The sequence below is a fragment of the Python bivittatus genome, unplaced genomic scaffold (assembly GCF_059951505.1).
Source record: "Python bivittatus isolate LINGU-HERP-01145 unplaced genomic scaffold, Pbiv_v1 ctg000480_np1212, whole genome shotgun sequence".
Classification (NCBI taxonomy): Eukaryota; Metazoa; Chordata; class Lepidosauria; order Squamata; family Pythonidae; genus Python; species Python bivittatus.
In genome coordinates, this window is record NW_028277075.1 from 15542894 (window position 1) to 15558969 (window position 16076).

The 16076-nt window shown below is 36.7% G+C and overlaps 1 protein-coding gene across 2 annotated transcripts in view; it reads right to left on the minus strand.

Moving 5' to 3' along the window:
* AKAP6 (A-kinase anchoring protein 6) overlaps positions 1-16076 on the minus strand; it is a 235634-nt gene that overhangs the window by 70078 nt on the left and 149480 nt on the right. For both annotated transcript variants that reach the window (XM_088145389.1, XM_088145388.1), the window contains exon 8: positions 9977-10097. In XM_088145389.1, coding sequence (XP_088001515.1) covers positions 9977-10097 — 121 coding nt within the window. The remainder of the gene's footprint in view (positions 1-9976; positions 10098-16076) is intronic.

Here is a 16076-nt window from a genome sequence, read left to right on the forward strand (position 1 = left end):
TGAAAACAATGTATTTTCAAAACAATTTATGTATGATTATAATTTTCAAGCCAGCTATGTATCTGTTTAATTATAATGTCATCCAGCCCACATTTAACTACCTTGCTAATCAGCATGTCATAGGATATTTTGTCAAATGCTTTGCTAAAGTCAAGATATATTATGTCTATAACATTCTCACAATCTATTAAAGAAGTTACATGATAAAAATGAGGTAAGATTTGCATAGCAAGATTTGATCTTTACAAATGCATACTTACTTCTGTTGATTAGTGCATAGTTTCAAATTGCTCATAAATCAGTCTCTTTATGATTTCCTTTGGGTAAGTGTAAGTTTTATTTACAGTCAACATTCAGTATATATTGGAAAGAAAGAAACTATGTAGAATATAAAAACAATAAAAGGAAAAAAAGAAAGTTCGATAAGGAACTAATAAGGCTAATTAATCTTACCGATGATCTGGAAAAGATCAACATATATCATTACGTTAATATTTAATAATTACAGAGCATAAACCATTAGCTTCCTAATAAGTAATGACAATTGCACAAACTTTGCAACAACCAAAAAAGGATGAGTTTTTCCCACATCATATCAACCATGAACAACTTAGCAGCAAGTGGGTTACTAGGTTACTAATAGATACTAGTTACTAGTTGGGTTACATATCAATATGTATGTAACCCACACATAAAATAAAGGGGATTGTGGTCCAATCACTATGAAGATTGACACCGAGGCCACATTATTTCAATTTTCCATTGACCCTCCTGAACCCTAATAAAACCAGCTATGAAATTAAAGTTCATGGTATGAAAGATCTAATTCAGTGCCCTCCCCCCCCCGAGGTGATTGGTAATTATTCAAGTAAATTAAAAAAAAACCCTCTTACTTAAATATTAATTTTACGCAGAATGTAAGGTGACAAAGCCTCATACAGACTTTCCTAGAAGCAAGTCCTGATTCCAGCTGTAACAAAGAATTGGGCACATTCTGGGGGACTCAGAAAATAGACCTTAACAAATTACATTGGACCCTACATGGGTCTTAGGTTTTTGTAGGAACAAATCTGGGAGCTAAAAAGCAAAAGACGAATAACTTTGGCTTTAAAAATGTCTAAAGATGTTTCTGGCAGTGGGCACTTAGTTACAGCCTTTGCTACCTGTGAAATGTAGAACAGCATTAACAATCTTATAGCTCTGATTGGTGACAACTTTTAATTGTTCCCTCCAGGCAACAATAGGTTGAAGAATAATGGATTTGTTCTGTAGCGATGTTATTTATTATCCAGTGTTACTTATTCTCTAGTAACAAAAGGCAAACCTTTTGGTGAAGACTGCTATTTTTGTCTTAGGGTAGTTGTTAATGAGCCTATCCTTTCCATGATATGATGCAGGAGTATGAGGGCTCTGCCTCAAACCCACTTGCACTATAGGAAACATAACTGCACTGTCAGCACTGAACTGTACTGAAAGATAGGGTGAAAGATATTCTTCTCCAAAGTTTAGATTAATATAGAGATTTAAAAAGAGAAAAGCCAGAATGCAAACTTATTTTAATCCTTTTTGGATTAGAATTGGTACAGAAAGACAATTTTGTGTTGAAGTTGTGTTTTCATGAAAATTCACAATCAGAAGCAGGAGTCTTATGTCTGTGGAAGAGGCTGCAAGCTTGGCCCTAAATCCCTCCCCATTGCCTTTTTTTCAGCTGAAAGATTAGTTTATAGATCTCAGCAGAAGACACAGAGGGCCAATCTGGAAGGTAACTTAAAGACAACTCAAGAAAGAATAAGTAATTTAGCTCATCAGTGAATAGGAGGTGCTCAACTTTAGAATCTAGCAGTCAGAACAAATATATAAAAAAGAATCAAAGGCCTAAGGGAAGAGAAGTCTTAATAAGCTTATGAAACTGAGCTAGACAGGATATTTGTTGAATCTTGAAAGGAAGGAAATCCCATACTAACAATTGAGAAGGCCTTCGTTCTTCGTGTTGGAAACTGACCCTGAGAGGTGCCCATCATCGGTACTTCAGAGAACCAGGAGCAAAAGCAAGACCCTTTCCAAGAAATACTTTGAGTTTAAGTCATTTAGGGACTTAAAAGACCCCCCCCCCCCCCGCAAAGAGGAAATTAAGCAATAAAACCAAACTCAAAATGGTATGATCAGATGCCAGAGTGAGCACAAAATTAGGCAGCAAGATGATACTTTGCAGATGATACTTTTTTTTAACGTGGTAAACGAACAAGACATCTCTCAGCACCAACTAGAACTGGAAGCAGACTCAAGCAGACATTCCAAGATGCATATCTGTGATAAACAGACCTTTCATGTAAAAAGTAATGAAGCTGTTATTAAAGAGTTTCAATAACTGCTATGTGCCAGCCCCTATTTATAGTGAAACTAAGGTTGAAATTCTTGTGCTGTTTTCTTCACCTGCATGATGCAACCAAGCTGAGGTTTTGGGGGTGGGAGGGATGGTTTCTACCCATGTCTTATTATTGTAATGGACTAATCTAGTTTCAGGTTGTTTGTTCCTGATCTTGACAGAACAAGCTCTCACACTTGGTCAATGATTTTAAGATGAATTACAAAGAAAAACAAAACTAATAAATTGCTATTCAAACATTTAAAATAGAGTATATTTTAATGTTATTAACATTACCATAAAACAAGAGACACTATAACAATTACAATCATAGAAAAAAAAGATTTTAGTAGATGCAAAAGTTCCACTGATTTAAATGCCAGAACATATTTCTCATTAGCTGTGATGACCAGAAACAACCGGAAAATGGTTTCTGTTGAGGATTGTAATTGATGGGTACATTTGGGAATAGGTGGTCCTTCTGATATATGGTTCCAACTCTACATACATTTAATGCAAACCTGTTTGTCCAATGTTAATTACGCTCCCCTCCAGCTACTATTTACCACACACAAGGGAAAAGACAGGTAGCTGTTTTTTAATCTAACTTTCTTTAGAAAGTTTTCACTTTTTTCCACAAATTTTAATGCCATTTAGCCAAGGGAACAACCTATCTTTTATTGGACAGCTTTGTGTTTAAGCTCTCCCGTTGTTAAATCAACATATTCTTTATAAATCATTATGCCAGTAGTGGTATTTTTCGAACCCACCATGTACACCTCCTTATTGAAGATTTAATCAGGGCACATTTTATGTAATATGTATTTCAAGCACCTGAAATGTTTTCATAATCAAACCTTCAAATGTCAAAGGAGATGCCAACATTTTTATATTTGTAAAGAAATGTTTGGTTAATTTTATTCCCTACATGCTAACAATTTTAACAGTCATATCTTACTCAATTTAATGGGGTTTTAATCTAACACACAATTAATCTTCTGGGGAAAATGTAAGGAATTATCATTAACTTTCTCTATCTAGTACACTCATTTCTAATCTCCACAGCTCCAATAAACCCTTATTTGCTTAATTTTTGAACACTCCAGGCAGAAATCTTGCATCAATACAGAGGTTTCTATTAAAGGATTAATGAGAGAAGTTTCCATGCTTGGGCCAGATCCTATAACACTTGTTGAGGATAATTGTCACTGGAACTTTATAGAATGCTTGATCACGCCCATATTTTATGATATACAAACAAAATATAGTTGATATTTAGCTGTGCAATAGATTGACCTATTGGAATGAACAAGACATATCCAAAATATTTAATTTTCCCCCTAATGTGTGTTTTAAAAGCAAAAGAATGACTAAGCAACAGATGTTAGTTCCAAGACTGAAAGTGCACAGAGAAACTCATGCAGAACTGTGTATGCATTATCACCAAATGGATATTGACATCAATCTCTACTACACCAACAAATCAAATGTTGATACATAATTCTTCAGACTCCCTACTTGTTGAATTTCCTGACCAATACTGATACCACTTCTATCTTCTTATCCTTCTTTCAGTCAAAGAGACCAAATGCTCTGCAGCTTAGTGTCTGAAACAATAGATATACTACTATCTACTGACTGAGGTACTCTCTGCTGGAATGCATATTCCAGCCTTGAGAAGGCATGGGACTGGAAACATTATTGGCCAGGCAACTCAGTAAGTAGGAAAGGTTAAATGTTTACTTACTGTATCAACATTCAATTCACTGGCACACTAGAAACCAGTAGATTATTACAAGAAACCAACTGTCTATTAGCCATGTGGTGAGGCTCATTTTTACGTCAGACTTCAATCTAATACTATCTGAACTAAGGTTTCAAAATAATTACAGGCTTGATTGTTTAAACAATATTGTATTCTAATCCCCTCCAGAGGCAACAGAAAGAGAATTCTTCTTTGGATGTGAAAACAATTAAAGATTAAGCCAAGAGGCAACAAAAACATGACTGAGTTCTATGCCTCTTTTAAAAAGGCATGCTGTCTGCATCTATCAGCATAAAACAAGGGGCAGAGTGGTTGATTTGAATCAGTATGAGATCTAAGAAAGACATCGCAGTGAAGGTACGCTGAACTGTGAATATACAGAGAATTTTTTCAGACCCAGTTTGGCTATTTCTATATTGTTATTACACTTTTAATGTATACTCTTGCCTTGCAATGTACTTGTTTTATTATAGATCTTTCTCATTTATAGACTCCATAGAGGCAAAGATTACTGCTGGCAGTAGTGATAACACAGCATGTAACCTGGCAGAGATGCTTTGCTGAGCTGGCTCAGAGGTGCAATTACTTATCAGTTCAATATCTGGAAGGAAGATTCTGTGGATTTAAAAAACTCATCACAAGAAAAGAGAAAGTGCAATGAACTGGTTGCTGTTGGAGAGCATCGTGAATTAAAAATACTGTTCATGAGATAATGCTTATCCACAGAAATATTTATTCCATAGTTGTGTAAGAGAATGACCAGGTCAACAACTCAAACATTCAATCCATACTGACCAACACTGAAAACTCTGAGGACTGGTATGTACATTTTGTATCTCAAAGCTCAATTTCTGTTCTCAAGTGAGCCCTCACGTGGTGACAGATAGCATTAATCACATCTCCAGGAAGGCTTGAAATGAATAATCTTCCACTTGCGTTAAATGCCAGCTATCAGTACATGGGCATGCTTTAACAAGAGGCATTAATCATTTGAATTTGACTGCAGTTGTCATCATCATCAACATCTTGAAATGACCACACATTATTTTATTATGTAATTTGTAAAATAATATTAAGAGATTTTAACAAGAACATATCACAAGTTCTGGGAAATTAATGGAATTTTGTAAAATTCTTAAACAAAACTATCAATATTTTTTATAAAGTGGCTCATGACATATTTTGAACATTATTGCTAGTGCAAAAATATTGCCAAACTTGAAGCCTGAGCCAAGACTTTAAGTTTCAACCTGCCTTAGCTTGGTTCATACATTACAATCATCCTCTTTGCTCATTCAAAAGTGACAACTAGAGTGACCGTGGACTCCAAGCTGTTCTTGCATTGGAAATTTCTGAAAAATTACCTTGTATTTAGCTAGTCACCTGTTTGCTGTAGGATTCCATGCAGGCAACTGAGGAATTGATGCTAGAAAAAGGAAAAGGAAAGCTCTTTTCTCTTCAACCAGCACTGAACACAGGTGAAGCCTACTCTCTGCAGGCAAATGTAATACAATTTACTGCCTGGTGAGTGTGTGCAGGACTAGCCAATATAACTATAACTTTCCTCCTCAGATGCCAGACATAGAAGATGGATAAAATATTCTTGCATCAAATATTATCTCTCTCTATAGTACATGTTGTTTTATATTATACTGTAGTTACATTTATATTAGAGGTACTCTTTTTTTTTCTAGATCAAGAAATTGACCAATTAGAACCACATTTCATACATGAGGCCGGAACAAAAAGTAAATTTATTTTCACATGCTACCAAATAATGTTTAAAATAATCTAATACATAATAGAGCCCTACATGGAAAGGGAGATGCCAGATGTTCAGACTGGCATTGGCAAAAGCAAAGGTACAAGAGACATCATTGCTTATGTGCACTGGATAACTGAAAAATCCAAAGAATACCCCCCCAAAAGTCAATATGTGCTTCACTGATTATAGAAAAGCCTTTGATTGTGTTGTCAGTCTGGGGAATGTGCTTAGGAAAATGGAAATCCCAGACCATCTTAAACTTATATGTAGGTGAGGAATCCACAATGCAGGCAGAACATGATGAAATGGACAGGTTCTGGGTCAGCAAAGGAGTGAGGTAAGGCTGCATTCCCTTATTATTCAACCTATATGCTGAATTTATATTCAGCATAAAGGAAGGAATATGCTGATTTGGAAGAAGATGAACAAGGTTTTAAAACTGAAAGAAGAAACATCAATAACCCATGCTATGCTGATGACATTCCTCTGATAACTGAGAATGCAAACAATCTACAAGGTCTAGTAATGAAAATCAAGGAGTACAGTGAAAATATGGAAGTAAGTTTAAATATAAAGAAGACCAAACTAATGACCACAAAAATGACCAGGCTCAAATTATCATACTTTGAACACATTATGCAAAGACTTAGCTCTCTTAAGAAGTCTGTAAGGTTAGGAAAGATGGAAGGAAGGAGAAAGGATGATCAACAACAAGGTGGATGGACTCAGTTTAAGTGGTGATGGGTGCACTGTTGGAAGGCCTGAAGGACCAAGTTGGGGACAGATCATTCTGGAGAATATCTATGCAGTCACTAAAAAATTACACTGACATGTTGGCTGATCATCACATCATTAATATATTTGCTTTATATTAAATCATTTGCTATCTCTATCCCATTAAAAATATTGGGACACTTTTTAGAGGTCCCTGGAAGCAACAACGAAGGCTTTTGGTAGCCAAGCACTATGGTCTCAGGTTGTATAACTCTGTTTTATATTTCATTGTGATTTGGCTTCAGTTATAAGCTTTATTTTAGATTTTATGATGTTTTTAATATTAAGATAGTAACTAAATCAACATAGCTTAATTCCTTGAAAGAAGAAAATCCAACTTCTCTATTAGGACCATGCAGCAATCTGGCTTCAGAGGAAAAAAAAGGATTTGGAGCATGTGTGAGTGCACAAACAGCACCTGCTAGCTCTTCCTTAAAGCAAATACATCTTGTTTAAGGAGTTGCTAACAGGTGCTATATGAGTGCCCTGCATGCTCCAAATTACCTTTTTGTCTTCTAACCCTGATTGCTGTGCAGTCCTACTGTTTATAGTATTTTCCAATGCAATTCAAACTTATTCTTGAACTGAAGGCTTTTATGACTAAAACTGCATGTAGTATTTCTTTTGCTATCACTAAATATTCATATCAGTCTTTTTCCAGATGTAGCATCGTATTCCCAAATCAAATCTTACACTGCTATTTTTAACCAAAAATACTAATCACTCAATATCTGATTATTTTTAAGTGCTTGCTGGTATTTGAATATCCTTTAAGTATCTGTGGCATATTTTCTTTGAAGCTGAGATGGTTTTCATTACATGTACAGTTGATGTCTGCTGCAATACCATTTTAGAGTCAAAGAATTTCTTTTTAAAAATTTTTAGTCCTAGTTTTACAAACATGGTAATTTAAAAAAATAGAGCATTTCATATAAAATATAGTTTTATTAAAGCAAGTTATTCTTGCCATTTCTCTTTCTCTCTCTCTCTCTCTCTCACACACACACACACACACACACACAAACACAAACACAAACACAAATAGTGCCTAAATGTCAATAGTACAGAGACTCAAGAACATGAAGTAGCTATTACAAAAGAATTTCAAGAGAAGGCTGCGGCTCAAAATGGACTGAACGGGGACCTGGCCTGTTCTAATACAAGTAACGTGTGCGTGTACCTTTGAGTCAGTCTTGTCTCCTGGTGACTGCCTGGATTACTTCCTGCAGTTATCTTGGCAAGATTTTTGGAAGTAGTTTGCCATTGCCTCCTTCCTAGGGCTGAAAGAGAGTGACTTGCCCAAGGTTACCCAGCTGGCTTTGTGCCTAAAGCGGGACTAGAACGCCTGGTTTCTATTTTGGTGCCTTACCCCTACTCCAAACTGGCTCTCCACTACAAGTAATACTATGCATAATTAACTTTTGAACATTCAGAAAACATCCATGTGGCTAAACTTCATTTTGGGACTTGAAAACAAGGACTTCTAGTGTTTGTAGTACATGGCTATACTATACCATTTTGGTCCTGTTTCGCCTTGATCTTTAGAATATTTTTTTTAATATATGCAATGGAAATATGAGAAGTACAATCATCAGTATTAAAAAGTACAAAATATGAGAGTACTGTGAACAAGTGCATACAATGGTGTTCGATAGAAATTCTAATATATTTTATATTCTTAATGTCTTATTTTATGTATACATTCAGCTGAGCTAAGATGGCTGAAACCCTTCGGGATGTGGCATGTGAATACTGTTTCATAGTGCTTTCTTTTTCAGCCAGTTATGTCCCTGGGCAAGAGGGGCATTAACTTTGTCATTTGCACAATGACATCATGATGTATACAATGCCATTTTGTCATCATAGTGGCTTCTACCATGCCTATGCCTGCAGAGGCTCTGTACAACATTATTCACATCACACATCAAGCAATTATGGATACTGCTGGCAATGAACTTAATGTACTCTTGTAATATCATATCTCAGAAAAACTAAGAATGTTGCAGACTCTCACACTCAAAAAGGCTTGAACAAACTTTTAAATGTAGCCAGAAATAGAACTGGAAAATAAGTACAAGTTAATAAGCACTTTCATTTTTTAAAAGCAAAACATTTAAAAATGTGTTTAATACTCAGAGTTTGCTGTTTGTATACTAATAAGTAGCTTTCCAAAAAATTGGTATACTAATTTACCAACTATTGTAAATGTAAACAGTTTTCCTCCATTCAAATATATTGTGCAAAATGTTTTTATAGGAAGTACATAGAAATAATGCAAAAAAATTAAAAGCATAATTGATTAAATTATTATTATAAATATAAATAAAGAAGAAAGAGAACAACTTCTATTTGACCTTGAATGTGTAGTTTCTTCTAGAAGAATTTTAAAAGCTAAAGAGTGGTTGTTTCATTATACTGTTGCTGATTCTGTGGTTAGTTATTAATTTTATTTTTTTATGATTCACAATCTGCTCTTTGAGATATGCCATATGCTCAAAGCAATTCAAGGATGACAACTGTCAGAATTAGTCCAATAAAAATTGCTTAAATGAGAAAGATTTACTACATCCTGATATTTACATATAAAGCCCCTCCTCCAGTGACAAAATCTACATCCCTGACTTTCTGCTTCCACTTCACATCAAAGAGTCTAGAAGGGAAGCTGAAAGTAAATGGATGGATGGATAGATGGATGGATGGATAGATATTTGGACTTCCTATATAGTAGCAATAGTAAGAAAAGGATTGTTCTCCCTGTCTCTTTCTCTCTGCATTAAATAATAAGATTTATAATCAATGCACACATTTATACTACCTGTTCTTCATTCATAACAAGTGTGCATTCTTAATAAGAGAGTATCTGCTTTCCGTATAACTAATATAAATTATATTGGAAGAATCCTATATACTGAAGCAATAAATTCACTAAAAAGGGTGAAAGATGGTTGAAATTCTGAAGAAAGTCCCAATCAAAGCACATTTTCTAAATGCTACAATCATTTTTTCTTCATGTTGTTTCAGTCTATTTAAGAATGCAGCTTCATCCATTTCAATTCATCCAATGACAAATCTTTGTCCTCCTATAGAATTGCACCAGATAGAATGTGATAAAGGGAACTTCCTTACAATTATGATGTTGGCACAGGCTTGTCAGCACAGAGGGGATGGAAATGAGGTTGGGGACAGGGAAGGGAATTCTAATAGACACCATGATATATACAATGAACACAGAGCTATCCTGTGAGAGAAAGACATGTCAAACTCATCAGATCTTCTGTAGCTAGGTAAAGGCAGCGAAAGCTCTAACCTTGTAAAGATGCAGCTGCTGCTCCTCTGACATCATCAGGTCATGGCTGTCGATCACTATGGATTCCATGTCAATCAGCCAATCCCAGAGCTCCTGGTATTCTGAATCAAAGTCCAAAAGGCTGCCGATAAAGAAAAAAATGTGATGCATAATAGATTAGAGCTGCTCAAATCTTGTATTAGAATAAGGCTTTGCAGAAAATGTACGCTATTCCTCACTCTTTTGGGGAGAGATTCTTTACTTCAACAGGAGGGATGAAAAGGCAACACAAATATAAGCTATGACCTACGTCTCAGCAAATTATGCTAGATTCTGTCAACAAAAGCAGACATATTTCATTCGCTTCAGAAAATGTAAGAAATGGGAATTATATATACAGCGTCTTCACGGTTTTTAAAGTGCCGACATATTCAGAAAACTTCTCTGTGTGATAATCATGATGAGCAGTTATTTGCACCAGAACTATTTTCAGAGAAAAATGACTCAATCCATTTAGCCATCCTTTTGCTGTCCATCTGCCTATCTCTGCAAGTATATTTTCATGCATGAATAGCTAGCATTTCAGCACAACACTTTAAGATAGGCTTGAGTGAAGATGGTAAGCCAGTGAGAACCAAGGCCAGATACAGTATTAGACAGGTGTTCCCTACAGACATGTTAGAAACAAAGGTAAGGACAGGAAGTCAAAACAATGAATCCTTGAATAGCCAGCAATCATTAAAATTCAAAGAAGGATCACAACGGTTTCCAACAAAATAAATCATTAGAATAAGGAGCTTAGAAGGATTAACATTATTCTCTATTGAAAGCCTAGTGAATAAGTAAAACATTGCAATACAAAAAAAGGGGGAGGAAGGAAAGGAAAGGAAAGGAAAGGAAAGGAAAGGAAAGGAAAGGAAAGGAAAGGAAAGGAAAGGAAAGGAAAGGAAAGGAAAGGAAAGGAAAGGAAAGGAAAGGAAAGGATCTGCACATGGAATATGTGAATTTATAAGGGCCATATGATAGCATGTGATACTGTATAATATGGCTGTGTAACACTTTGGATTTCTTTCCAAAACAGCTTTTTGGAGCACACTGGGACATGCATATAGTCCTTGTCTACAATTCTTTAAAGGAGCCACATCTTCTTCTGGAATCACACAAGAGCTACTGTGTATATTGTGTGGTGTACTGTATCAAAACTCATTCATTTGGTGTATTTGAATTTCATCTGTAATATCTACTATGTTGTTTGTAGGCCACAAGAAAACCAATCCAACCTGCAAATGGTGCAGCATGAAGATCCTGAACATAAATATCTGGCACGTATATACTTTGAATTAGATTAAAAAAACAAAATCAGCAGCCACGTAACACTGCATTTTGATTATACTTTAGGGTTAGGTTTTCAATAACAATGTAATTATTGTCTCTCTGGAGAGTCCTTGGGGTTCTCTGAGCTTGGTTGTTTTCCTGCAGACGTTTCATTACCCGACTAGGTAACATCTTCAGTGCTAGAAGGGAGTGGGGTTTGCTCTCTGTTTATATATAGTAGCTTGCTCAACTACCAACTCAGACAGACAATCAAGCAGTAAACAACAGTGAAATCAAGGAACTACCAAGGAGAAAACAACATCCCCACCAAGACTGATGGGGCAAGCTATAAACAGAGAGCAAACCCTACTCCCTTCTAGCACTGAAGATATTATCTAGCCAGGTAACAAAACGTCTGCAAGAAAACAACCAAGCTCAGAGAACCCCAAGGACTCCACAGTTCAACCCTGCATTACATATATTTTCTTCTATTGGTATTGTTTCTCTTCCCCTGCATGGATACATAAACATGAAACTTTACTTTTGGAATTTCCAGATAATTTAAGGGCAAACCTACAGATGCATTGCTCTTACATGGGAATAAAAGAAAATCTTTCCTGCATCAGACTTAAATGTCTCTGCTCCCATAATGGCCTGACGAACGCCCACAAGCAGGATATGACAGCAAAAGCAACCCTTACCAACTCCTTTCAACTCCACAGTGCCTGACACTATCAGACTTCACACCTGCCATGGCAATAAATCTTGACTGTCCAGATACTTTCACACCATACTCAAAAGCAGAAGCTCACAGACACAACATGGGGAGATTAGTTATTTTGTTGCAAGCAAGAAATTTCATATATATAATAATATAATATAATAATAACTAATCTACCCATGTTGTGCATATAAGATTTCTTGTTTTCAACAAAACATTACCACAATGTGACATCAATAAGGTTTTAAATGTTGTTGGGTGAATGCTGATTTTCAGTGAAATAGTTCTATCTTATAAAGCTGTAAGGTATTATTGTTATTTTATTTGATATGTAGATTAAAATGTAAATATTTAAAGTAAGTGGTATATTTATTTCTTGCCTTAAATTCAATAAAATCATTACTTTTATTCATTGGGGATGTTGGACTAATTCTTTTTATTATTTTATGGAGCCATAATAGTACAAAGGTTGAAATGTATGGTTTCAGTCATGTTTCTGTACTCAATACTTGGTATCACTGTCACCTGATACTTCATTATGCTCTGCAAAACATTTCATTAGGTGCATATTTTACTAAGTTTGCAAGATTCTTGCCAACACATTTCTATCAGTCAGTTCTTGTAAAGGGGACACAATTCAGAAACCATTAATCAAGAAAACATAGTCTATGGACCAAGTCTATGGATCAAGAAATTACATTGTTACTAATATTATATATTATCTTCAAAGTCAATCATTCTTTATACTGTTTCTCTTTTTCCATAGACTATGTGAAAAAACATCACCTGTATTCCAAGGTTCTTCACAATATCAAATCCCTTCCCAGCCCACACATTTGACATGAGCCCTGACTATGCATCATTATCATCATGCCTACTATGTCCCTCACTCTCCCTGAAAAAATGTAATATGCTACCCTCAGCCTTAAAAAAGTTGCCCATCTCTGTGCTAACATCTCCAGGAGGGCAGGGAAAAGCTCCTGTCTGAAATCCTGGTGATCCATTGCCAGTCAGTATAAATAGGAATGAAAAACCCATGTCCTTCTAGATTACAACTCCCAGAACCCACTAGTTTTGAGTAGAGTTCATCAATGACTGGTGTGGGTCTTCTGGGCTGTGTGGCCATGTTCTGGAAGTTTTGTTTCCTAACGTTTCGCCAGCACCTGTGACCGGCATCTTCAGAGTGCTGGAGCACAGACAGGAGCAGTTCTCTGTGCTCCTGCACTCTGAAGATGCCGGTCACAGGTGCTGGCGAAACGTTAGGAAACAAAACTTCCAGAACATGGCCACACACCCCGGAAGACCCACACCAGTCATCGTATGCCAGCCATGAAAGCCTTCGACAATACAGAGTTCATCAATGTTTGGAAGACCACAGTTTCTCATCTTTGATGTAGACAATACTGAGCAGGACAGATTGGTATTCTGATTGCATGTAGGTCAATTTCCTATGTTCTTAAAATAACTGCAACATGGGTAGCCTAGTAAGCTATAAATTTATTTAGTCTCATTGTCTGTGTTACATAATTAAGTTGTAAGGAATATATTTTAACTTCATGGACAGGTAATCATAAATGCAGAGTTGCACACCTAATCCTTTGAAGGCAAACATATTTATTAAGGTGTAGGCATTAATTCATAATATAAAATGAAAATTCATGAGTCTTTCTCATGAGAAAATAATATTCTGAGTACCATTAATAAACAAAAAAATGAAATTATGTTTACCAGCCAATTGTTCAAGTTTAATATTTTATATAATTACTGATATTATTCATTTTTTTCCTGGAGTATAGACTCTATTTAAAAGCACCAATTGCTATATCTTTTTCCTGCAGTTTTGAAATCTTAATAAAGCATCACATACCTATGTGAAACAATTTCCTTAAAGAATTGAAATCCTTTTGTATCATTACTTAAATTGAGTATTGGGGTAAAAAAATTAATACTTTTAAAATTATTGTTTTAATATCTCTTCCCCACTCCATCCTCTCACTCTAATGTATGTGTTAAGAAAGTATTGGTTGCACAGGAACAATAGAGTGAATGCTGGGAGGTCTTTGCTGAGAACTCGGGGAAAAATGTGTTCTAGACGTCAAGCTCCAGTGTTGCTGTGGATATGGCGTTTCTGGGTCTGCTTCTGCCCAGAGGCTGAGTACTGCTGAAATGAGGGTGTGAATGTTGCAGAGGGCAAGCAGGGAACCAGGCCAGAGAGGGACATCTTTGAACTGGGTGTTTGAGTTTGGCATACCTCGTAACAAGACAGTGTTCCAAGAGTCTTCATTCTGTAGGTAGAGGTACCATCTCTCTAGCAGCAATCAAGGTTGGAAACAAACAACCAAGGAACACGTTTGTCTGAGCCTTGATTCGTAAGAACTTTTAGAAAAAAAAAATTAACTTGACAGCACAAGAATTCTGACTACTAATTGTCCTTTTAAATGTGAACCTGATATATAGCCAATTCAAAGCAGTTAGCTTTTTGCTTTATTTCTTCCACACTTACAGAGTAGAGGAGAGGAAGCTTGTTTCTTCTGAGAAGACAAGCCGCTCTGCCCCTGAATACTGTTTATACATTGGCTACTAGCCTCTACTAGCTACTAGGAGAGCCCACTCTCACACTATCTCTTCCTTCAGATTCATCTTTGCCCGCAAGTCCTGCTTCTCCTCCCTCCTCCCTACAAGAGGCTGGAAAGTCTCTTCTCTTCCCCCTCTTCTGCACCATACGTATGACTGGAAGATGCTATTCCAGAGGGTAGGGGCAGCGACTCGGCCCCACAAGGATGACATTTAATGGAGGGGACCTGGAGCACACTCACTCTACCTGAATGTACTGAGCATGCAAAAATGATTGGAGACAGGCAGTCATGCAAATAATCAGGCCCTATGAAAGGCTTTATACATATGTGATGACCAGCACCTTGAATTGTATCTGGAAGCCGACTGGTAGCCAATGCAGCTTGAGTAGCAGCGATGGCACAGGGGCATAACAAGAAGTGCCTCTTACTGCTCACACTGCTGTGTTTTGGACCAGGTAGTAGCTGTCTTAAATAAAAGGTACAAGGCAAAATATGTTTTCCCAAAACACTCATAGGCTAAAGTAGAGTAGTTCCAATTGCAAAATCAGAAGCATCCATTTAAACAACAAAGGGGTGAGATGGGTCTGTGTGGCAAAGGAAAGAAAACCAGATAGAGCTGAGCTTGCACAGTTGTTCTTAGTATTTTCTCCCATGGAACAAGGCCAATAAATCAGCCATGTGGAGCCTCCATGCAAATGTACAGGCACATCACTCATTAGAGTCTGCTTATCTGCTGGCCTGCTTTTTTTGTCAAACCTCTCCAACCTGTGAAGCTCAGTTGTTGGGTCCTTATCACATGCTTCTGCTTAGGCCCGTGTGGCTAAACTTCAGAGCCTAAGAGCCTGTCAGTGGGTGCAGGCAAGGAGTCCTGGGGGTTTGCTGTTGTGCCTCAGGTAGAGTGGAGTCAGTGGAATCACCTACTCCAGCACTGTTGTCACTGGATGCCCCAGGCTCCGCTCCCTTCCCCTCCTCCTTATCTGAAGACATGTCCAGCAGGGCCATGACAACCATGTCATGTGCCTTTATATATTGCTAGGAGTCAGGTGGCATATACATTTCTTTAATTATGGTTGGTCTCACAGTCAGCCAGATGTTTAGACTGGATTTGGCATTTTTATCCACCTATCGAGTCCTTCCCAAGGACCTGGGATAGGCAGATGTTATTGGTTGATGGTGTTAAAGGTATTGTCGCAGAATATAATAATAATTTTTTGTAAATAGTTATGAGAATTATGAACCTCCTCCTCCTCCTCCTCATCATCACTATTTGCAAAAAATTATTCTGAGGATTGCCTGGATAAATGTTCATGAAAGAAGCTTTAATTTTCTATCAAAGAAGGAGGTGTTAATTTTTCAGGTTTGATACAAATATTTTTTTTAAGATTAATGAATTGTAAATTTTGTCTGAAAGCCAGTTTGGTGTAGTGGTTGAGGCACCAGGCTAGAAACTGGGAGACTGTAAGCTCCAGTCCTGCTTTAGGCACAAAGCCAGCTGGATGACCTTGGGCCG